This window comes from Orbicella faveolata, unplaced genomic scaffold (genome assembly GCF_042242905.1).
Source record: "Orbicella faveolata isolate gen_17 unplaced genomic scaffold, um_ofav_v1 contig_47, whole genome shotgun sequence".
NCBI classification, from domain to species: Eukaryota; Metazoa; Cnidaria; class Anthozoa; order Scleractinia; family Merulinidae; genus Orbicella; species Orbicella faveolata.
In genome coordinates this window covers 18,996,089-19,012,849 of record NW_028301577.1, presented here as the reverse complement: position 1 = coordinate 19,012,849, position 16,761 = coordinate 18,996,089, and the positions used below count along the sequence as shown (strand labels likewise).

At 37.9% G+C, this 16,761-nt stretch overlaps 1 protein-coding gene across 2 annotated transcripts; it reads left to right on the top strand.

Annotated features, from left to right (window-relative positions):
• The first annotated feature begins 564 nt into the window (after positions 1 to 564).
• LOC110040749 (oxysterol-binding protein 1-like) lies at positions 565 to 16,706 on the top strand. 2 transcript variants are annotated; one of them, XM_020746013.2, is made up of 11 exons: positions 565 to 909; positions 1,397 to 1,627; positions 1,762 to 1,967; positions 10,172 to 10,401; positions 11,338 to 11,934; positions 12,545 to 12,673; positions 13,249 to 13,494; positions 13,900 to 14,121; positions 14,507 to 14,602; positions 14,867 to 15,060; positions 15,651 to 16,706. In XM_020746013.2, exons 1-11 carry the CDS (start codon positions 815 to 817, stop codon positions 16,012 to 16,014), a joined length of 2,610 nt encoding a protein of 869 aa, XP_020601672.1. In that variant the 5' UTR covers positions 565 to 814; the 3' UTR covers positions 16,015 to 16,706. The 2 variants fall into 2 exon arrangements, with proteins under 2 accessions (XP_020601672.1, XP_020601673.1); XM_020746014.2 differs by lacking the exons at positions 565 to 909; positions 1,397 to 1,627; positions 1,762 to 1,967 and adding an exon at positions 6,386 to 6,815.
• The last annotated feature ends 55 nt before the right edge of the window (positions 16,707 to 16,761 follow it).

Below are 16,761 nucleotides of genomic sequence, written 5' to 3'. Positions count from 1 at the left end.
AGTCTAGCATAGTTTAAATAGCTGACATCCAATATTACCTGTATCGAATAACTCTTGTTTATTTAGCAATGAAAACATACATACTCACATAGTCACAATCTGGAACCCTGTGCATGGATTTAACCTTAATCTGCTATCAGATACTGACTGTGATTTGCTCATCCAACTTTTCCTTCTTACCCTGCTTCTTACCCTTAGTTGCTAAGGATGCCGCGTTTTGTCCATGACGTCATCTCAATGGGATAAACCCCACTTTCAATTTTGCTTGAGAGGTTTAGAAGAATGTATCATAAAGGGCTGAAATTTGTAGCTGTTTCATTGAGACTTACAGTGGTTTTAGTAGTTGTTTTCGTCGTAGCATCGTAAGCTGAAATCAGCCTCCAAAGTTGTATGTATGTATGTCGGCGTGAGTGACAGCTGATCCATACGCGTGACAATCCAGCTGGTCACGCCATGCGTAATTACACAACACCCGATTGTTCTAAAATTGCTGCATGCGCGCCTCCGGGGTATTAGTTTTGTGAGAACAATTTTTGATACGCAGTGTCTGGTTGAAGGTCAACTCTATTTGGATTATTAAGATTTTACGTACGATTGAGAGGGTCGGCGTTATATTTCGTTCTACTTCAAAATACCCCCACAGCTCGAGGTTCAAAGCTTGTGGTTTTTTCTGCGGTGGACTCGGGGTTAGAGCGTTACTGCAAATTTTCCAATCACTTCCGGCGCCGGTTTCAGTCGACTGTACTGATCATGAGATCGACATCTCGAGCCGAGGTGAGACTTTAGTATCTCAAAATGCGACACCGCAGTTTAGATGGGTATAATTTGTTCCTGTGGCAGTGAGCGGAAAGGCCGGTCAGAGAGCGTCCTTGTGATAGACCATGGATCCATCGAATTTCGACATTCTGGGTAAGCAAAAAATTTCACATACTGATGGTCCACGGATTGTGCTAGTCTTAAACGAGGCAAGAGAAGAATAGGCATGGGAGATTGGCCAAAAGTTAAAAGTTACAAGCTGTGTTTTTATTTTTCCTCAGTTCGTATGCAATTTATAGGAAAACATCGCGAGCGATCATTATTATAATTAATTAAAATCGAAGACTAGACTTTTCAAACCTATTGTTGACATTTTAGCTACCTAAAAAAATAATGACGTTTAGACTCGCGCGCCGGTCCCCTGGGGGAAGGAAACGAAAGAAACCCTTCGGGTTGATTTCTGGTGTGCTAATTTTTGTGGCCAGCGGCATCACAATTACGCAATATGACGTCATGTTTTGTTTCAAATCGTACGATCATCATCTTGTAATCTACTCGTGGCAGTGCAAAGAAGCTTGGTAAAGTTTGCGTCGATTGTAAGACCGTAACTGTTTTTTTCTCTATTATTTCTTCCACTAAGATCTCCTAATATCCGGGTGCGGGTAGCGGTTCCTACGTGTCACGTGACTATGTCTCGCCCCGCTGGCGAAGAATTTGCTGTTGTGGAAATTCCCTCTGAAAATGTGAGTATGCCTGACGGTCAAGTCTGCCCTGATCATTTTAGAGGATGGCTGCTAAAGTGGACGAATTACATCAAAGGATATCAGAAAAGATGGTTTGTCCTGTCGAACGGACTTCTGTCCTATTACAGGTACTGTAGCTGAAACTTGTTTCAGACGTCTGCCATTGTCGAACTGTTTTCAAGATGGCGGACTCGATCGTGTGAATATTGGGAGTTTCTTTCAAGTGTCTTTTTTTCTCAAGTAAATTATTTTTGCATTTCAGAAGCCAAGCCGAGATGGCTCACACTTGTCGTGGCACTATAAATCTTGCCGGTGCTTTTATCGACTCGGAAGATTCATGTAGTTTTGTGATTTCTAATGGAGGGACTCAAGTTTTCTACATGAGAGCGAGCTCGGAAGTAGAGCGGCAAAGATGGGTTACAGCTCTGGAACTGGCGAAAGCGAAGGCTATCAAAATGCTGGAGTCAGGTTTGTCTATTCTATTCTATTTTTTGTCTATTTTTCTCTTGATGAAGGTTTTTTGATTGCATTATGTTTTCTATAAGGTGCACGTGTGTAAAAGCAAGATCAGGCTTGTAAGCTTAATTTAAATGATGCCAGAAAAGAAATTGATAATTTTAACCACAAAGTTACTTCCCATTTTAATGTGTTTCAGTCGTATTCAAGTGTTAATCTGTGTTTTAATCAAGCTCGCACTCAGTGTTGGTGGGTGTTTTATTTTGTCAAATGTACAAGCATATGTGGTTATCTCAATCTATTTTTTAACACTTGTTCTTTGATGCGTGCTATTTTCCAGCTCAACGCATCTGTATTAACGGCGGTCTAAACGCTCACGAGAAATAAATTATAAAGTAATTTGCATCGCTTTTTGAGTTTCAGGTGACATTTGTAAGTATAACTTACATCACCTGCAATGAACTCACCTCATAAAATATCCACTTGTCACCTGAGAGGGATGTTTCAAACAAAGTTAGTGGTCTCTAATGAAAGTTCTGTGTAGTATAGGCAACTTTATGAGTGAAGAAACATTTTGGGGGTCACAAAAAATAATTTCAGGCAAATTTAAAGGCTGTAAATGTAAATTAGATTGTATCATGTGTGTGTATTATAAACTTGATCATGCCAATGAATTTTAGATGTAAGTAATACATCAAACATGAAAGACCATGTTTGACCACATTTCCAAACACTGAGAAGAGAGTAAGTTGAAAATACAATGCATAGCGATGTTTTTGACAATTTCAAGCTGTTTGGAAATGTGGTCAAACACGGTCTCGAGTGCTTAATATATCTTCTCAATTGAAACTAAAACTGAGGAGAAAACGGAGAAATAAAAGTGCAAAAATCTATGGTAACTAAGATCAGATATCCAAACACCGTCACGGCCATAATTTCCTTTGTTTAAACTTGATGAATTATATATAAGTTTGAGAATAGTATTTCAAAATCCAGAAATAAGCCCTGGGCAAGGACCTCCCTATAAGCTCTAGTAACCCCTGGGGGCTTATTATATTCAAGACCTGGGAGTGTTAATAGAGAACACAGCTTACTAAAAACCAACTAGAACCCAATAAATTGAAGAAGGATAAGGTCTTTGAGTTCTTTTAAATTTTTAGTAAATAATTAATTGTTTACTTGTTTGTACTATGATGTCATAAATGAAACTGGGGGTGGGGGCGGCTTAATAGAAACCAACGTTATTAACATATTAAAGCTCAAGATCAGGGTTCATTAGATAACAGGCTTAACAGGGCTTGAAATTAAATTTTTTATTAGGGAGCCAACTGTTGACTAATCCCAAAATTTTGGTTGTAATTTTCAGTGGCCATTCTTTTTCACTGGTTTTCTTCTGTTTCAATATTTTCCTGATGTACACAATCTCCAACAGAATTCACAAAGAATGCACAAAGAAGCTTATAGATAATAAAATTTTAAAGGAAGAACTCTTAAAAACAATTTACAAATTAATAATCAATATGAAAGCAGCTTCTTCCTCTTGTAGTTTCACATTCGGCACTAAGCTAAGGCTTTGTGTTAGGCTTCAAGCAGATGACAGACACAGTGGATTTAGTTGCCTGTTCTGCCACATTGTTGGTAGTCGTACCAGGCTCTGTGTGTGCATTGTTTAGTGTGCCTGCACTGCCTCTTAGTGAAAAAGCTGCTGAAGCAAACATGGCAATCCAGTTGGTGATTGAAGAATCACAGATTTGTTTTGTTATATCTATTCACATAAATGGTATCTTTCATCAACAAGTAAGGCTGATTTTCCTTTGAGGTTATTAAAAGGTTGAGGTAAGAAAACAAGAGTCACCCACTGGTGACCAGTTCTTAATATCTGGTGGCAAATAGTCAATTTTTGGTCACACTGGCGACCAGTGAGTCGTAACTGTCACCTAGCCTGTGTTACAGATGTTCAAAGGGGAGGGAGAGGGGGAAACCGAGAGGGAAGGGAATGCCTGCAAGCACGCCATTGCTTTTGTCATTCTGTCCGCTAATTAAGTATGCAAAACCCACAAGCTGTGAAATGTCTGGCTGTCCAAATGATCTTATTAGAATCAGACCACTTTGGCACAGATCTTATTCGGGTTCTCCAATTTCTTGTTTTTCCCACCTTCTTGCCACAAGGAAATTGTAAAGGATGGAAAAGCAATAAGAGGTTGTCTGAAAAAGAAAATAATAATGTGATGTACATGTATAGAAATTGCCAGACAAATCTTAAGCTTACATATTAACTAACATGCTAGGAAATCATGTGCGAATTTGTTCAAGTTGTTCAGATTCCTTCTTTTACAATTGGAGAATCGTGATTATAGTAATTGTATTATTATTATATCAAATTTGCCTTCTTTGACATGCCCCAATCTGTCCAGCTTTTATGCCAAATCACGGGCTGGGAAATTGGTTGGTGGCATGATGACAAGAAGACATGTAAATTTCCTAACTCGGCTCTTTACGCAACCAACACATGTACCTTTCCATAGCTTGTCTGCAAAACGTCTGGCAGATCTTTCTCTTCCAGGAGCTGTCTGATTGCTTTCCTTTGTGCTATTTTCAATTTGTCTTGAAACCGTTTCCTTCCAATGACTAGAGTGTTTTATTGAAGATGCTAAAAACGATTCAACTCAACTCATCTGCCTTGTGGAGTGTAATTGAAAATACAATGAAGTTCTTGAGTGACCAGTCAGAGACCAATATCACTGACCAATCAGACCAGTCAGAGCAATTGATCAAGTACTTCATTAATTCTGATCAACCATGATTTTTACGTTCATCTTTTTGATGTAAAAAATGACGAAAACAATGGCATGCTTGCAGGCGTTCCCTTCCATCTCCCTGCCTCTAAGTGTTAAAAAGATGGTAAATAGAGCTTTAATGATAAGGTGCACAATAAAGTGACAAGAGACTTGGCTCTTCAAGCTAGTGAAGAGCTGAGACTCCTCATATATGGGCAAAAGTATGTGGAGGGAATGTACTGGCAAAGTTTGGCTATACACACTTGTCTTAAGACTCACCGGATGAGGGGCCTTGGCACATGTCTCATGTCTGTATTGTAAGCTGGGTATTGTCCTGGAGCCAAGTTAGCCCAGTCCAGCGGTGTAATGCCCCCTTCCTGGGTGCCTTAGTACTGGACTGAAGGGGTGCTGCAGGCTGCAATTTCCCATCCTTAGTTTATTGATTATGTCTAAAAGTAGGTTACAATAAGTCAATAGAGCAAACAGTCAACTGTTGATAAACAAAATGGGCAGGAGGGAGGGAGGGAGGGATTAACTTTGCTGCGAGATCGCCATCAACTTGCGGGCTCCTCAGAATGAGCTGACTGAGAAGGCTCACGTCACATGTGTTATGAGGGTGTAGTGATGACTGCAGGCTCAGTTCAGTCTTGCTTTCCAACATGAACTTTTATTTTATTCCAAGTTATTAATTAAAAACATTTGCTCATAACAGTGGAATAAAATAAGTATCAAATGAATACCAACTTTATTATCAGCATGAAGTTGGTTTTGATTAGATACATGTGTCAAAGCAAGGTATATTTAAATCTGAACTGCTTGGTCTAAAGGTTCACTTGGTGTGAGTTCACTAACCCTTCATACAAAATTGCTTTCCTGTTTAGGGAATGCAATGTCTGAGTTCAGTTACTCTTCATACAAAATTGCACTCCTGTTTAAGAAAAAAATTGGTTTGTACAAAAATCTAAGCACAAAAAAAAACAACAATAATTTACTTTGCTGTTTGTCCAGTGGTTTTGTTAAATAAGTATGGCTGTGACATTTTGGACAAATAAACCTCTTTTTTTGTTTGGTTTTTCACAATTTGAGTGTCAAAATCCAATACTGCAATAGAATTCTAATACCACATAAAAACCTATTTGGTAATTTGACATCAAAATAATGTGGGAAAGTTTCAAATTTTGCTCTCAAGAAAAGCAGTAATACCTTTGTCTGTTTATTTCCTCTACCATTGTACAGCAATCTTAAAGGAATTTCTTTTTGTCATGTTCTTTTTGTAGAATAATTTCATATTTTTGTGATACGAAACGGCTTTAGGTTGTAAGCTTAGATACTTAGCTCATAAACTGTGAAAGTAATACATTCTCAGGGTAGCCATTGGTTTCTTAGCAACTAAACTGATAGCCTGCAGGTCCTTTATCCAATGAAATACTAGCAATTTACCTAGGTGATAAGTCTTGTGATGTATTCTTTACAGGTACCAGAAATTTTAAGGAAAAAACCAGTCTTAGATGTTTTGGATATCAAATATATCAGTGGTTATTCAAATTTCTACTAAAATTCTTGGTGCACATAGGAATAACCCAGGATACCAAGTGACATCTAATTAAGGAAGGTATAATTAGCATACATGTTTGGGTAGTTAGTAGTGATTTGCATAATCCAATGGCAGTGAATTTTATGGTTTAGCCATTCATGTGGTTAAGATATTCTTGGCTGGTTTCTCAGTCGTGGTTTTGAAGCTAGAAGGCTCCAAGATTGTATATAAACATTCACAGTTAATTCATGGTGGAAAGCAATTGCTAAACAAGTGGTTTTTGTGAAGCGATCAGTGAATTCACATTGTAAATCCAAGCAATCTACTTGTCTTTTATCCATGTTTGTTTGGCTCCTGTATGCCAAGTGACCATTGCCACTTGAAATGCAACAGCCATGTATAGATTTACGCTGGAAAGTCAGCCGTAGGTTCACAATGAGTGGACTCTTAGGCTATAGTCAGGAATAACGTATCAACTATTTTTATCATCACTGCTTGCCAACTTTTGCTGTTTTGTTTTCTGGTTGAAGATGAACTTGTCTGGGCAAGGTGCGTTTTTTTTTTTTGTTTTTTTTTCATGTTGTTTTTCAGTTTGGTTACATAAATTTTGAACGAGTAGTTCCTAAACTGATTGTTATGGTTGTCTATCTGGTGTGGTAGTCATCTTGTACTGGTTCACCTCTGTTTATTATGTGGATGTCAGGTTTCAGTTCTACAGGTACCTGTAACAGGACTGGATTTACACCAAATACAGAGCTTGTTTGTGTTTTTTTTTTTTTCTGAAAGGCTTCATGTCCACAATATTTTAAGAGTAGCTTAATAGCATCTGGAGATGTCTTTATTTTTGCCAACTTTGGCTGCTGGTTTTATTATTATGATTATTTTGTCCACATGTGGGATCTGTATTATATTGATAGACATGTAAATTTATGTAAATATGGATCTTGTGTATTTAGCAAATCAGTTCCATTTTTGATGGGTATTTGTAGATTTTTTATCATCAAATTATGGTACTGAAGTGTCCATTTACATTACATTTTGCTACATGAAAATCTGGATGCTTTTAGAAATGTTTGTGAAGTGGAAACACTAAAGTCCTAATGATGGATTGTTCCAACTACAGAAAAGGATGATTTTCTCAAAGTATCTTCAGTACTTGTGATGTTTTTGTGGAGGTTTTCAAGGCAAAAGTCACCTAAAAGTAACTATTTGGTTAATGATGGAAAATCAATCACCTCAGAGAAAATTAAATCAAGGCAAATGTTCTGTGCTACTTGTCCTTGGTCATGTAAACACAGCATAGGTAAATGATTGACCCTGTACTGTACATAATGTTATTCCAAAGTGTTATGGGAATTATTTTTGACTTAAACCCACTTGTTTTTAACACAGAGGTTAGTGTACAGTTGGAAAATTTACATTGGAGACATCCTTAATCTTCAAGTAATGCCACAGATCTCTTATTTCTGAGATACACTGTTCCTTTTATCTCAATTTTGTATTCCACAAACCATTATCTTATCTTAAGTCTACATTCATATTATTGTGCTGCAGATTTGCTTTCAGTCATACAGGTCCGATATCAGTTTGTTATAAATTTGTACATGTAGAGTTCTACCATTGGCGACCTGGTGATTTAGGCAGCATCCACACTATGCATGAGAAATTTGAAAATGCAGCAGCTTTATTTCTACAGTAAAGCCTACTGTCCACACTAATCTATCACAAAAACAGAGCTGTTTTTGAACACACTCTGGAGGTATTTGACAATGCAGCTTTTGGTATCTGTGTGAATGGAAAACATCTTGAGAATGGAGTTTTTCCAAAATAGTGGCCCATGATAATGATGTGACTTCCCTGACCATGTTTTCCTCAAACACAAATCCAAAATGACCATTGATTGTTTCATTTATAACTTCCTCCACCGTAGTGTGGACAGAAAATATTTGATGTGTTTTCTGAGTGAAACCTCCATTTTCAAATTCCTCTGGCATGGTGTGATGCAGGGCCTTATATTCCTTTGTTTAACCAATTAATGCGGATACCACTTTGACTCTTTTTATCACATCTTTTGCTTATAACTATTTTTTTGAAGAAATTAATGTATCAAATGTTTTTACTGTATTTGCAACAGAGTAGTAGAATAGATGCCAGGTAATTATTTCCATCTGTAAACTCTTGTAACTAATTGTATCTATAACAAAATTCTCGATTGTGATAGGTTCTCCGCGTGCCTATTTGTCACGTGATCAGCACATGATCACATGAGTGTCCAATTACAGGTATCCAATCTGAACTTTTTGTAATTGGATACATGTACCTGTAATTGGATGCCCACATGATTCGCACATCAATAATTATGCACGCTTAAATGGCTTCCTTCACAATGTTTCCTACAATTTTCAAAACTTATAGAAAGCGCTACAAACTTTTTCGCTCAAAAAAAGGTCTCAAAAAACATTTTTAATTCTGAAATTGGTTTTTGATATGATTAATTAGTATTTGGACCTCATGTCATACAATTCAGGTAGTAATCGTGCTCATAATTTCAAATTGGCCTTGTGCTTCGTGTTCTTCTGATTTTGAAATTACTTACGTGATTACTCCCTGAATTTTACTCCTCTCGGTCCAATTACTATTTCATACAGGTCTGGTTTTACCTCCAAATGGTACTGATATTTCATTGGGAGTTGTGCTCATTTCTCCATTTGTTTTCAATTCTCCTCTACCCAGTTATTCAACAACTAAGACTCATTACTGTTGAACAGAGTTGTAATGTTGCTGTACTGTACCTGTTGTAACATTGTTTCAATATTTTTATGTGGTGAATGCCATTAATAATAATTATTGTTCTGTTTACTTAGCACAGCTGCATATTACTATTGTGGTACTTGAACATCACTCATAGGTAACTTGGCCAGATAAGCCAGACTAAAATATTGAGTGGCATATATTTTCTCTCAACAATACATCACTTCATGTTAGAATCTAACTTAAACTTTTCTGTTTCGTCCTTGAGTACATACATACATACATAATCTTCTTCATGCCTAAGTGGCACATGAGGTCATTGCCAATGCATTCCCATGCTGCCTATCAGCTGTCCATCGTTTGGTCCAGCCAGCATCCCTCAGTTCTTTTTCCACTGATCTTCTCCACGTCAGTTCTGGTCGTCCTCTTTTCCCCTTCCCTGCCAGAGTCCATTTCATGGCTTTTTCTGTTACCCGTACATTTTCTTACTGGGAATTAAGTGTAGATATCAGTGTTTCATCTGCATGCAGTTTGTATTAGATAGAATTCTTGTGTATTAATTGGTCTTAAAGTATGGCATGACCAGTGTTGCAAGCTGAACATTATCAACAGATTATGATATATGTTTTCCACTAAAAGCCAACAGCATTCGTCAGAGTTGCAATATCAAAGTTTGTTATTGCTCGTGCTACAACCCTGCTTGCTGTCATTTTATTGATTATTTAAATCAACTGTAAGTAAGTGGGGGGAGCAGTTTTCCTCTTGTTGACAGCAGTTGAGTGCCATGACTCGAAGAAAAGCCTCTTGTGGTAGTTGTTAACACTAGTTCAAGGATCTGGGCATCTCGTGAGTGGATGTCTTGATCTGTTGACTCAGCATGCTGTTTAGTCAGTGAATTGCTGTTGTTTGTGCAGCCTGGATCATGCTCGGCCCCACGTGAGCTTCACCAGCGCTTGCTTTCTGTGACATGGGTGAATGCACAGTCATCCCAGCTCACTTTGTAAACGATCCCTTGCACTGGGTTGATTGTTGGTCAGTCCTGTAATCTGTGATTCTGTAATCTGGAAGAACATTATCTCATTCTCTGTGCACCCAGTTGTATTTGTTGTGGTGATCTGTTTATCTCATGGGAAAAACATGTTATTTTTTTGTAGATGAAGAAGATGATTCAAACAATGACAAAGCGGAGAACATCAAACCACTGAATGCCAAACTTGATGATTTACAGACTTGCAATGATCTTGTAGGCAAACATGGCTCAGCCTTGCAGCGTTCTATTGTTGAGCTTCAGGAGGTGGAAGATAATCCCACTTTGTTTGGAAAGCTCAAGTTTGTGAACGAGAAGGCCACTCTTTTTCGGATAACAGCAAATGCCATGATAAGTGTAAGTGAGACTAGGCAGTTTTTTAAGTCCAAAAACATATTCCTTTGAATGTTTTGGAGTGGAGGGAGAATGTATCAGAAAGTTTTTGATGAGCCTACGATCGGCAACAAAAGTAATTGAGACAGTTCCAACATAATATTATGGTATTGTCTGAAAATAACAAATTTGGAATTCCTGATTATTATCAATTTTATGTGGTATTCTAGTCCTCCTCCACTCCTCTTTTTTATGTTGTGATTTTCACTTGGGTCAGAGTTCTGCATACCAACATTGACTGGGGTGGGCGGGGGGGGGGGGGGGAGGGGTGGGAGGGGAAACTGGGCATGATAGCAAAAACAAAAAACAAAACAATAGTAAAGGACCCTGGAAAGAGAAAATTTAAATTTAATTCAGGTTTCAAACTGTACTCTCTACTAAATGTGGGTCCTTGCAGACAGACCACTGTCTGAATCCATGACTAAGATTAAATCAAGACATCATGCTATTGGGAAATTTCACCTTCCCTAGAGCTATCTGTGAATCATGTAAGCTGCAGGCATTTATGAGACTGGTATTCCTGCTTTCACTGGGCTTTTCTTGATAGCAATGTTTCACTCTAGGCAAATGGACTACACTTCAAGTCCCAGTTTTAAAACTTCTTTAAATTTTGTCTGTATTGCCTGGTTGAAAAAAGTACATTCAAACTGTTGTTTAGTCCATAATCAAATGTCACTTGAGCAGGATAATTCTGGCAAGTTTGTGTCACAATTTCATTGTCTTTTATGCAGAAGCATTGATTTAATGTTCCAGTGTTAAGGGTAGTTTAAGTGCTATTTTATATCAGGGGTTGATTTCAAGATAAAATACTGTAAATATGTAATGGTAATGCATCTTTTTGCTCCCAGATTCTTTAAAATATTAATGATAAGAATTGCTCACCATTTGTTTTATCTGAAGGCGTGCGCAGAATTCTTGGAACTTGCTCAGACACAAGAAAAAAGATGGCAAAAGGCTCTACAGTATGAGCGGCAAAGAAGAGTGACTCTTGAAGAGACAGTAGAAGCATTAGCTAAACAGCACAATACCCTTGAAAGAGCCTGCAGGAAAAACACAGTTGGCAACTTAGTTGAGCCACAAGACACTGAACTGGGTCGCGACAGTGATGATGATGAAGAAGAATTGGAAGATGAAGATGAAGAAAATGCAGAGTTCTTTGATGCAATAGCAGAGCATCCTGAAGGCTTCACTTTATCTGTTAGCAAAAGCCACGAGAGTTTACAAAGCTCAAGTTCAGAGCAGAGTTTCAGTATGGATACCGAGGGTACCAAACCTTTATTGTCAGGAACATTATCAGATACAAGTAACTTAGCTCCTGCAGAAAAGAAACAGGAAGAAGCTGGAGACAGTGCTGCTGCTGAAATTACTGATGTAACAGCATCTGTGAAAGGCAAAGAAGAATCAGAAATTTCCAGTGGTGACGGAACAAATGGAAATTCTGTTACCAAGAAGGTAGTCACATCACCTTTCACTGTTGAAGGCTCCTTTGGAGTGACTGTAAGTATTAGTTCTTCATTGTCTTATCCTAAGAACTACCAGTTATAAACACTCCTGCTTTTAACATCTCCTGGTTATGATCTGGTGGATTTGTCTGCTAATGTGAACATATTCCAATTATGAGGCCCCTGGATATAAGGGTTCTCCCTCTCTCCATCTGACTTTCTGCATCATCAACTAACTCCTGTTTGTTAAAAGAAATCGGCAAATATGAGAATGTTTGCAAGCAGACTACAAATGAAAATGTTTTATCAGAGTGACTATCTTACAACTGCATATAAGTGATCAGAGCCTTTAAGTTGTTTCATTATTTTGTCTTTTGAATGCTGCTAGTAAGACCCACTGGATTTAAGCTCCCCAAGTCATAAGCCCAAGGCTTATGAAGTGATATAACCCAGACCCTACGTAAGGTGATTACATATGTTGCTCAGGTAAATATAGCAATTTGGAATTCTGGAGAAAACATTGATGTCATTCAGGTACCATTATACATTCTTTTTCATCACACCACACAAGTCCCTCCCATTTCCTCCCCCCCACCACATGTTCTAGTGTACTTAATGATTTTCTGGTGATTACTAACTGATGTTAACTATTTCGTTTTCTTTAGCAATCTACAGACAGGCTTGTGACAAAGCACTACAGAAAGAAGATACCAGACAAACCAGACATAAGCATAAACCTTTGGAGTATTCTCAAGAATTGTATAGGAAAAGAGTTATCTAAAATACCTATGCCTGTGAGTAGCTGCATTCTTTGAGGTTTTTGAATGCATAACGTTTTCAGCATTCAAGTCAAAGCTACTAAACATTAACTTTGTGTGATACATCTTATGGATGCAGACCAAACCTAAGACTGTCATATTTAAATGACGCCTGTCGAGTAATACATGAGTAATACTTGGTTGTATGGTTGTACTTCAATTCTGGAGAATTTTGAGAATTTTTGACTGTTGCTGTTTGGGTTGTTAAATTGGTTTTGTTACTATGATAACTAGTTCAGTCCAAGAATTTAGTACAATCTGTTGGAAATCCTTGCAGTTGAAGCCAAAATATCATTGAAATTTTATTGGTAGCTCTCCAAATACTGGCCCATTAACAGGGCTCCATAAGTTTTGGTCATTTCATGTGATAACTATGTCTGAGATTGAATCCATCTCACTTTGCCTATAGCTTTGAATTTTGATTTGATCTAAAGCTTTGGGGTTGTGGCTATTATGAAAGCTTGAGCCTTACCTCCTAGAGAACGTATATTTTAAGCTCTTGTTCATCATCAAAGTAACCTTTTTGTGTGATTTACCCTTGTACATTGTAGGTTAATTTCAACGAGCCCATCTCTATGCTTCAAAGACTTACAGAAGAGTTGGAGTACTCTGAACTTTTAGACAAAGCAGCTGCTTGTGAGACATCCACTGAACAAATGTGCTATGTTGCGGCATTTACAACTTCCTCCTACTCAACAACTTCCACAAGAACTGGGAAGCCATTTAACCCATTACTTGGAGAAACATTTGAATTTGACCGAACAGAAGATTTAGGGTGGCGGTCACTTGCTGAGCAGGTAAACTGGGACTTGGAATTTTAAGTAATTATGCTGTACCTAAATGTAGGTTTTGCTCCTGTTATTTATGATTTGGTTACTTACAGGTATATCCTTTCACAAATTTTACAGTGGGTTCCTGAGAACTCACAAGGTTTTTGTGAAGCTAAGCCCTACAGAAATGACTCAAAGGGTTTCTTCCCTGCCCTGTCTGTTATACAGTGCTGGGCATTGAAAAATTGTAACCATTTGCCTAACACACATTTTTGTTGATAATGTTCTAAATCTGGTACCTAGGTGGGATGTTTCGTATGTGTCATCAAATGGTGAAATTATGAATTGATGCTGAAATTTCGCACCAAAATTAAGGAGTAATTTGTCACCCATGATATTAATGTTAGTAACAATGTGTCCAATGATTTGCAGGTGAGCCACCATCCACCTGCATCAGCCCTTCATGTTGAGCATAAGGACTGGATCTTCTGGCAGGAGTTCACCTGCACCAGTAAATTCCGTGGCAAGTATCTCCAAGTTATCCCACACGGCGTGGCGCACCTAAAGTTCAATAAGTCTGGTAATCATTACACCTGGAAAAAAGTCACCACTACAGTCCATAACATCATTGTTGGCAAGCTTTGGATTGATCAGGTCAGATCAGAGATCTTTGTTGTTTGTCATTGTGCTTATTACACAGTAGCTGTGCAAATTGGCCCTTTGCATATCCCTGTTGTGAAATATTGTGGTACTACATGTAAGTGAATGCCAGTAATGGAAAGAACTCAAAGATATTATGAACTTTACCACTTTTGAGACCATTGATAACTTACAGGAAATGTTTATGGTGGTTGACAGTTTATAGATTAAGGAGATTTGTATGAAAAATGTTGGTGGATGACAGGATTTGCTGTATCTTGAAATTCTTCCTCCAGAAAGTCTTGAACCTGAACTTCAAAAACCTTGCTTATGTGAAATTGGAATAGTTATACATTCTAAATAATAATTTTTGTGTGCTTTGGTTGTTTGTTTACCACAGTCAGGTGAGATGGACATTGAAAACCACACAACAAAAGATGTTTGCCACCTTAAATATGATGCTTACAATTACTTTGGACGAGACACACCTAGAAAGGTAGACAAATGTAGCATGTACCAATTTACATTTTGTCTGGTCAATAGTGTTATCCCCCCCCCCCCCCCCCCCCCTTTGAACCATATTGAGCTCTGGGTTTATAGAAGTATCTGTTAGAGTTGTCAGTCTTGCCCAAAAATACAACACAGTGACTCTAATCAGTACTCAAAAGTGGACCATTTGATCCACTTGAGTCCAATCTTATTTATGTTGACTCAGAGTTGGACTATAAAACAGTGTTAATGTAGACCATTTCTCTTATAGGTGACAGGAGTAGTCACGGACTCCTCAAAGGTTGTCAGATATGTGATCTCAGGAACCTGGGACAACAAGTTAGATGGAGCTAAAGTTATGTACACTAGGTCACCTTCCAGTGTGAAGCAGCCCCCATCCACTCCTCACAAGAGCCAGGCCCAGACTCTACCTCCAGTCACTTTATGGATGAAAAATCCAGCACTGTAAGTTTGGTTAGATTTACTTTTAAGGTTACCGTATACCTTTAGAACACCTTTAGAGGTGTCTCACATCCAGGCGATGTAGCGTGTCTGGTTTAAAGTGTAGATACTTAAACCCCCATATCAGTTAAAGCTTTCAGACCTGGCTATCACACTATACCAAGGATTTTGAAATGAAATGAATGGTCAAATTTTTTACGACCTATAAATGCAAACCTCTGAATCACCTTTTGAAAGCTACAAATCAAAGCAAATTTTGTTTCACTAAGCCCAAGGGCTTAGTGAAATACATGTAATTTTTTTCTAAAGAGAATTTTATAGAATGAATGGTGAATAGTGTATTGGGAACTAGTGATTTTGAAGTTTGGCCTTAAGAAGTCAGACTCTGTAGCCAGTTCAATACTTCACTGAGGATTGTGACAGTGTCTCTGTTGTTAACTTCACTGCCAAAACTCTCACTCACAAAGTTTAGTACAGTCCCAGACATCTCTCGTTATGTGCTTGAATCTTTGACTCTGGCCTAAAAAAGTACATAGTGATATCATAACAAAATCTTGTATTTATCATTTTCGTTATAAAATTGTTTTCTTTAGGCCTGGCTGTGAGAAAATGTATTACTTCACGGAGTTTGCCCTTGCGCTTAATCAGCATGATGAAAGCGTGGCCCCAACTGACTCGCGGAGAAGACCAGACCAGCGTCTTATGGAAAATTGTAAATGGGACGAAGCTAATCAAGAAAAACAGAAATTGGAGGAAATGCAAAGAACAAGGAGACGGAAACGTGAGGCTGAAGCCTTGGAAGCTCAAACAGCGGGCATAGTTTATGAAGGTTACAAGCCAGCTTGGTTTGAAAATGTCATGGATGAAGTCACGGATACTTCTGTACATGTGTACAAAGGTGGCTATTGGGAGGCTAAGGAAAGAAAAGACTGGAGTCTCTCTCCAGAGATTTACTAGGTTCTTTCAGATAGAAATTTAAAGTTGACAATTCACTGATTTTTGCGACAGTTGTTACAGATTTGGCATGGATGGTGGTGGTTGCATCTCTCGTATCTCTCAGCATCCTTGGAAGGTTGCTAATGACTCGTGTAGCAAAAACAATTTCCCTTGAGAAACTGGAGAAAGCATGATTACCTTGCAAGAAAATGCTTTAATCACTCTACTTCCTCAATATCACACAGACAGATGGGGGTCACGTGTTTTACTTACTGATATAAGTTGTATTTATGTTCAATATTCCCAAACTGTGAAACAAGCAGCAACTTAGAAGGGAACATTGCACTCGGCCAATGAAAAAGCATGCAAAAAAGTTTTGGTTTCGTCATTGTTCGTGGCAGTGTCAAGTGTTTCTTGGCAAAGACAAGTAGAATTGTTAGAATGAAACTAGCATGTCTAAGGGAAAAAAAATGAACACTTTTTATCACTGTGACTGACTTGAAAAATGTTATGAAAATTTTGAGATGCCAGCTATCAACTTAGGATTATTTAACAATTCAGTGCATATCCTTTCATGGTTAGACATTATTTCAGGGAGAATGAGCTTCTACAGGGAAACAAATTGACACAATTTATAATAGATTTTGTTATTGCAGATTTATGGTATTAAATTAATGCTGATAATGAATAAAAAGTCAGTTATTGTTTTGCCATTTTCATTTGCCTTTAATTTTGAATGTACAGAAGGATTAAATTTGGAACAGTTTC

What these genes read in the sequence shown, in the direction of transcription:
- LOC110040749 (XM_020746013.2), top strand. Translation starts at nt 815, where the DNA reads ATGGGTATAATTTGTTCCTGTGGCAGTGAGCGGAAAGGCCGGTCAGAG. An exon ending in GGCGGTCACTTGCTGAGCAG is followed by an intron (nt 13,495 to 13,899) that starts GTAAACTGGGAC and finishes AATGATTTGCAG; the next exon opens with GTGAGCCACCATCCACCTGC. An exon ending in GACGAGACACACCTAGAAAG is followed by an intron (nt 14,603 to 14,866) that starts GTAGACAAATGT and finishes TTTCTCTTATAG; the next exon opens with GTGACAGGAGTAGTCACGGA.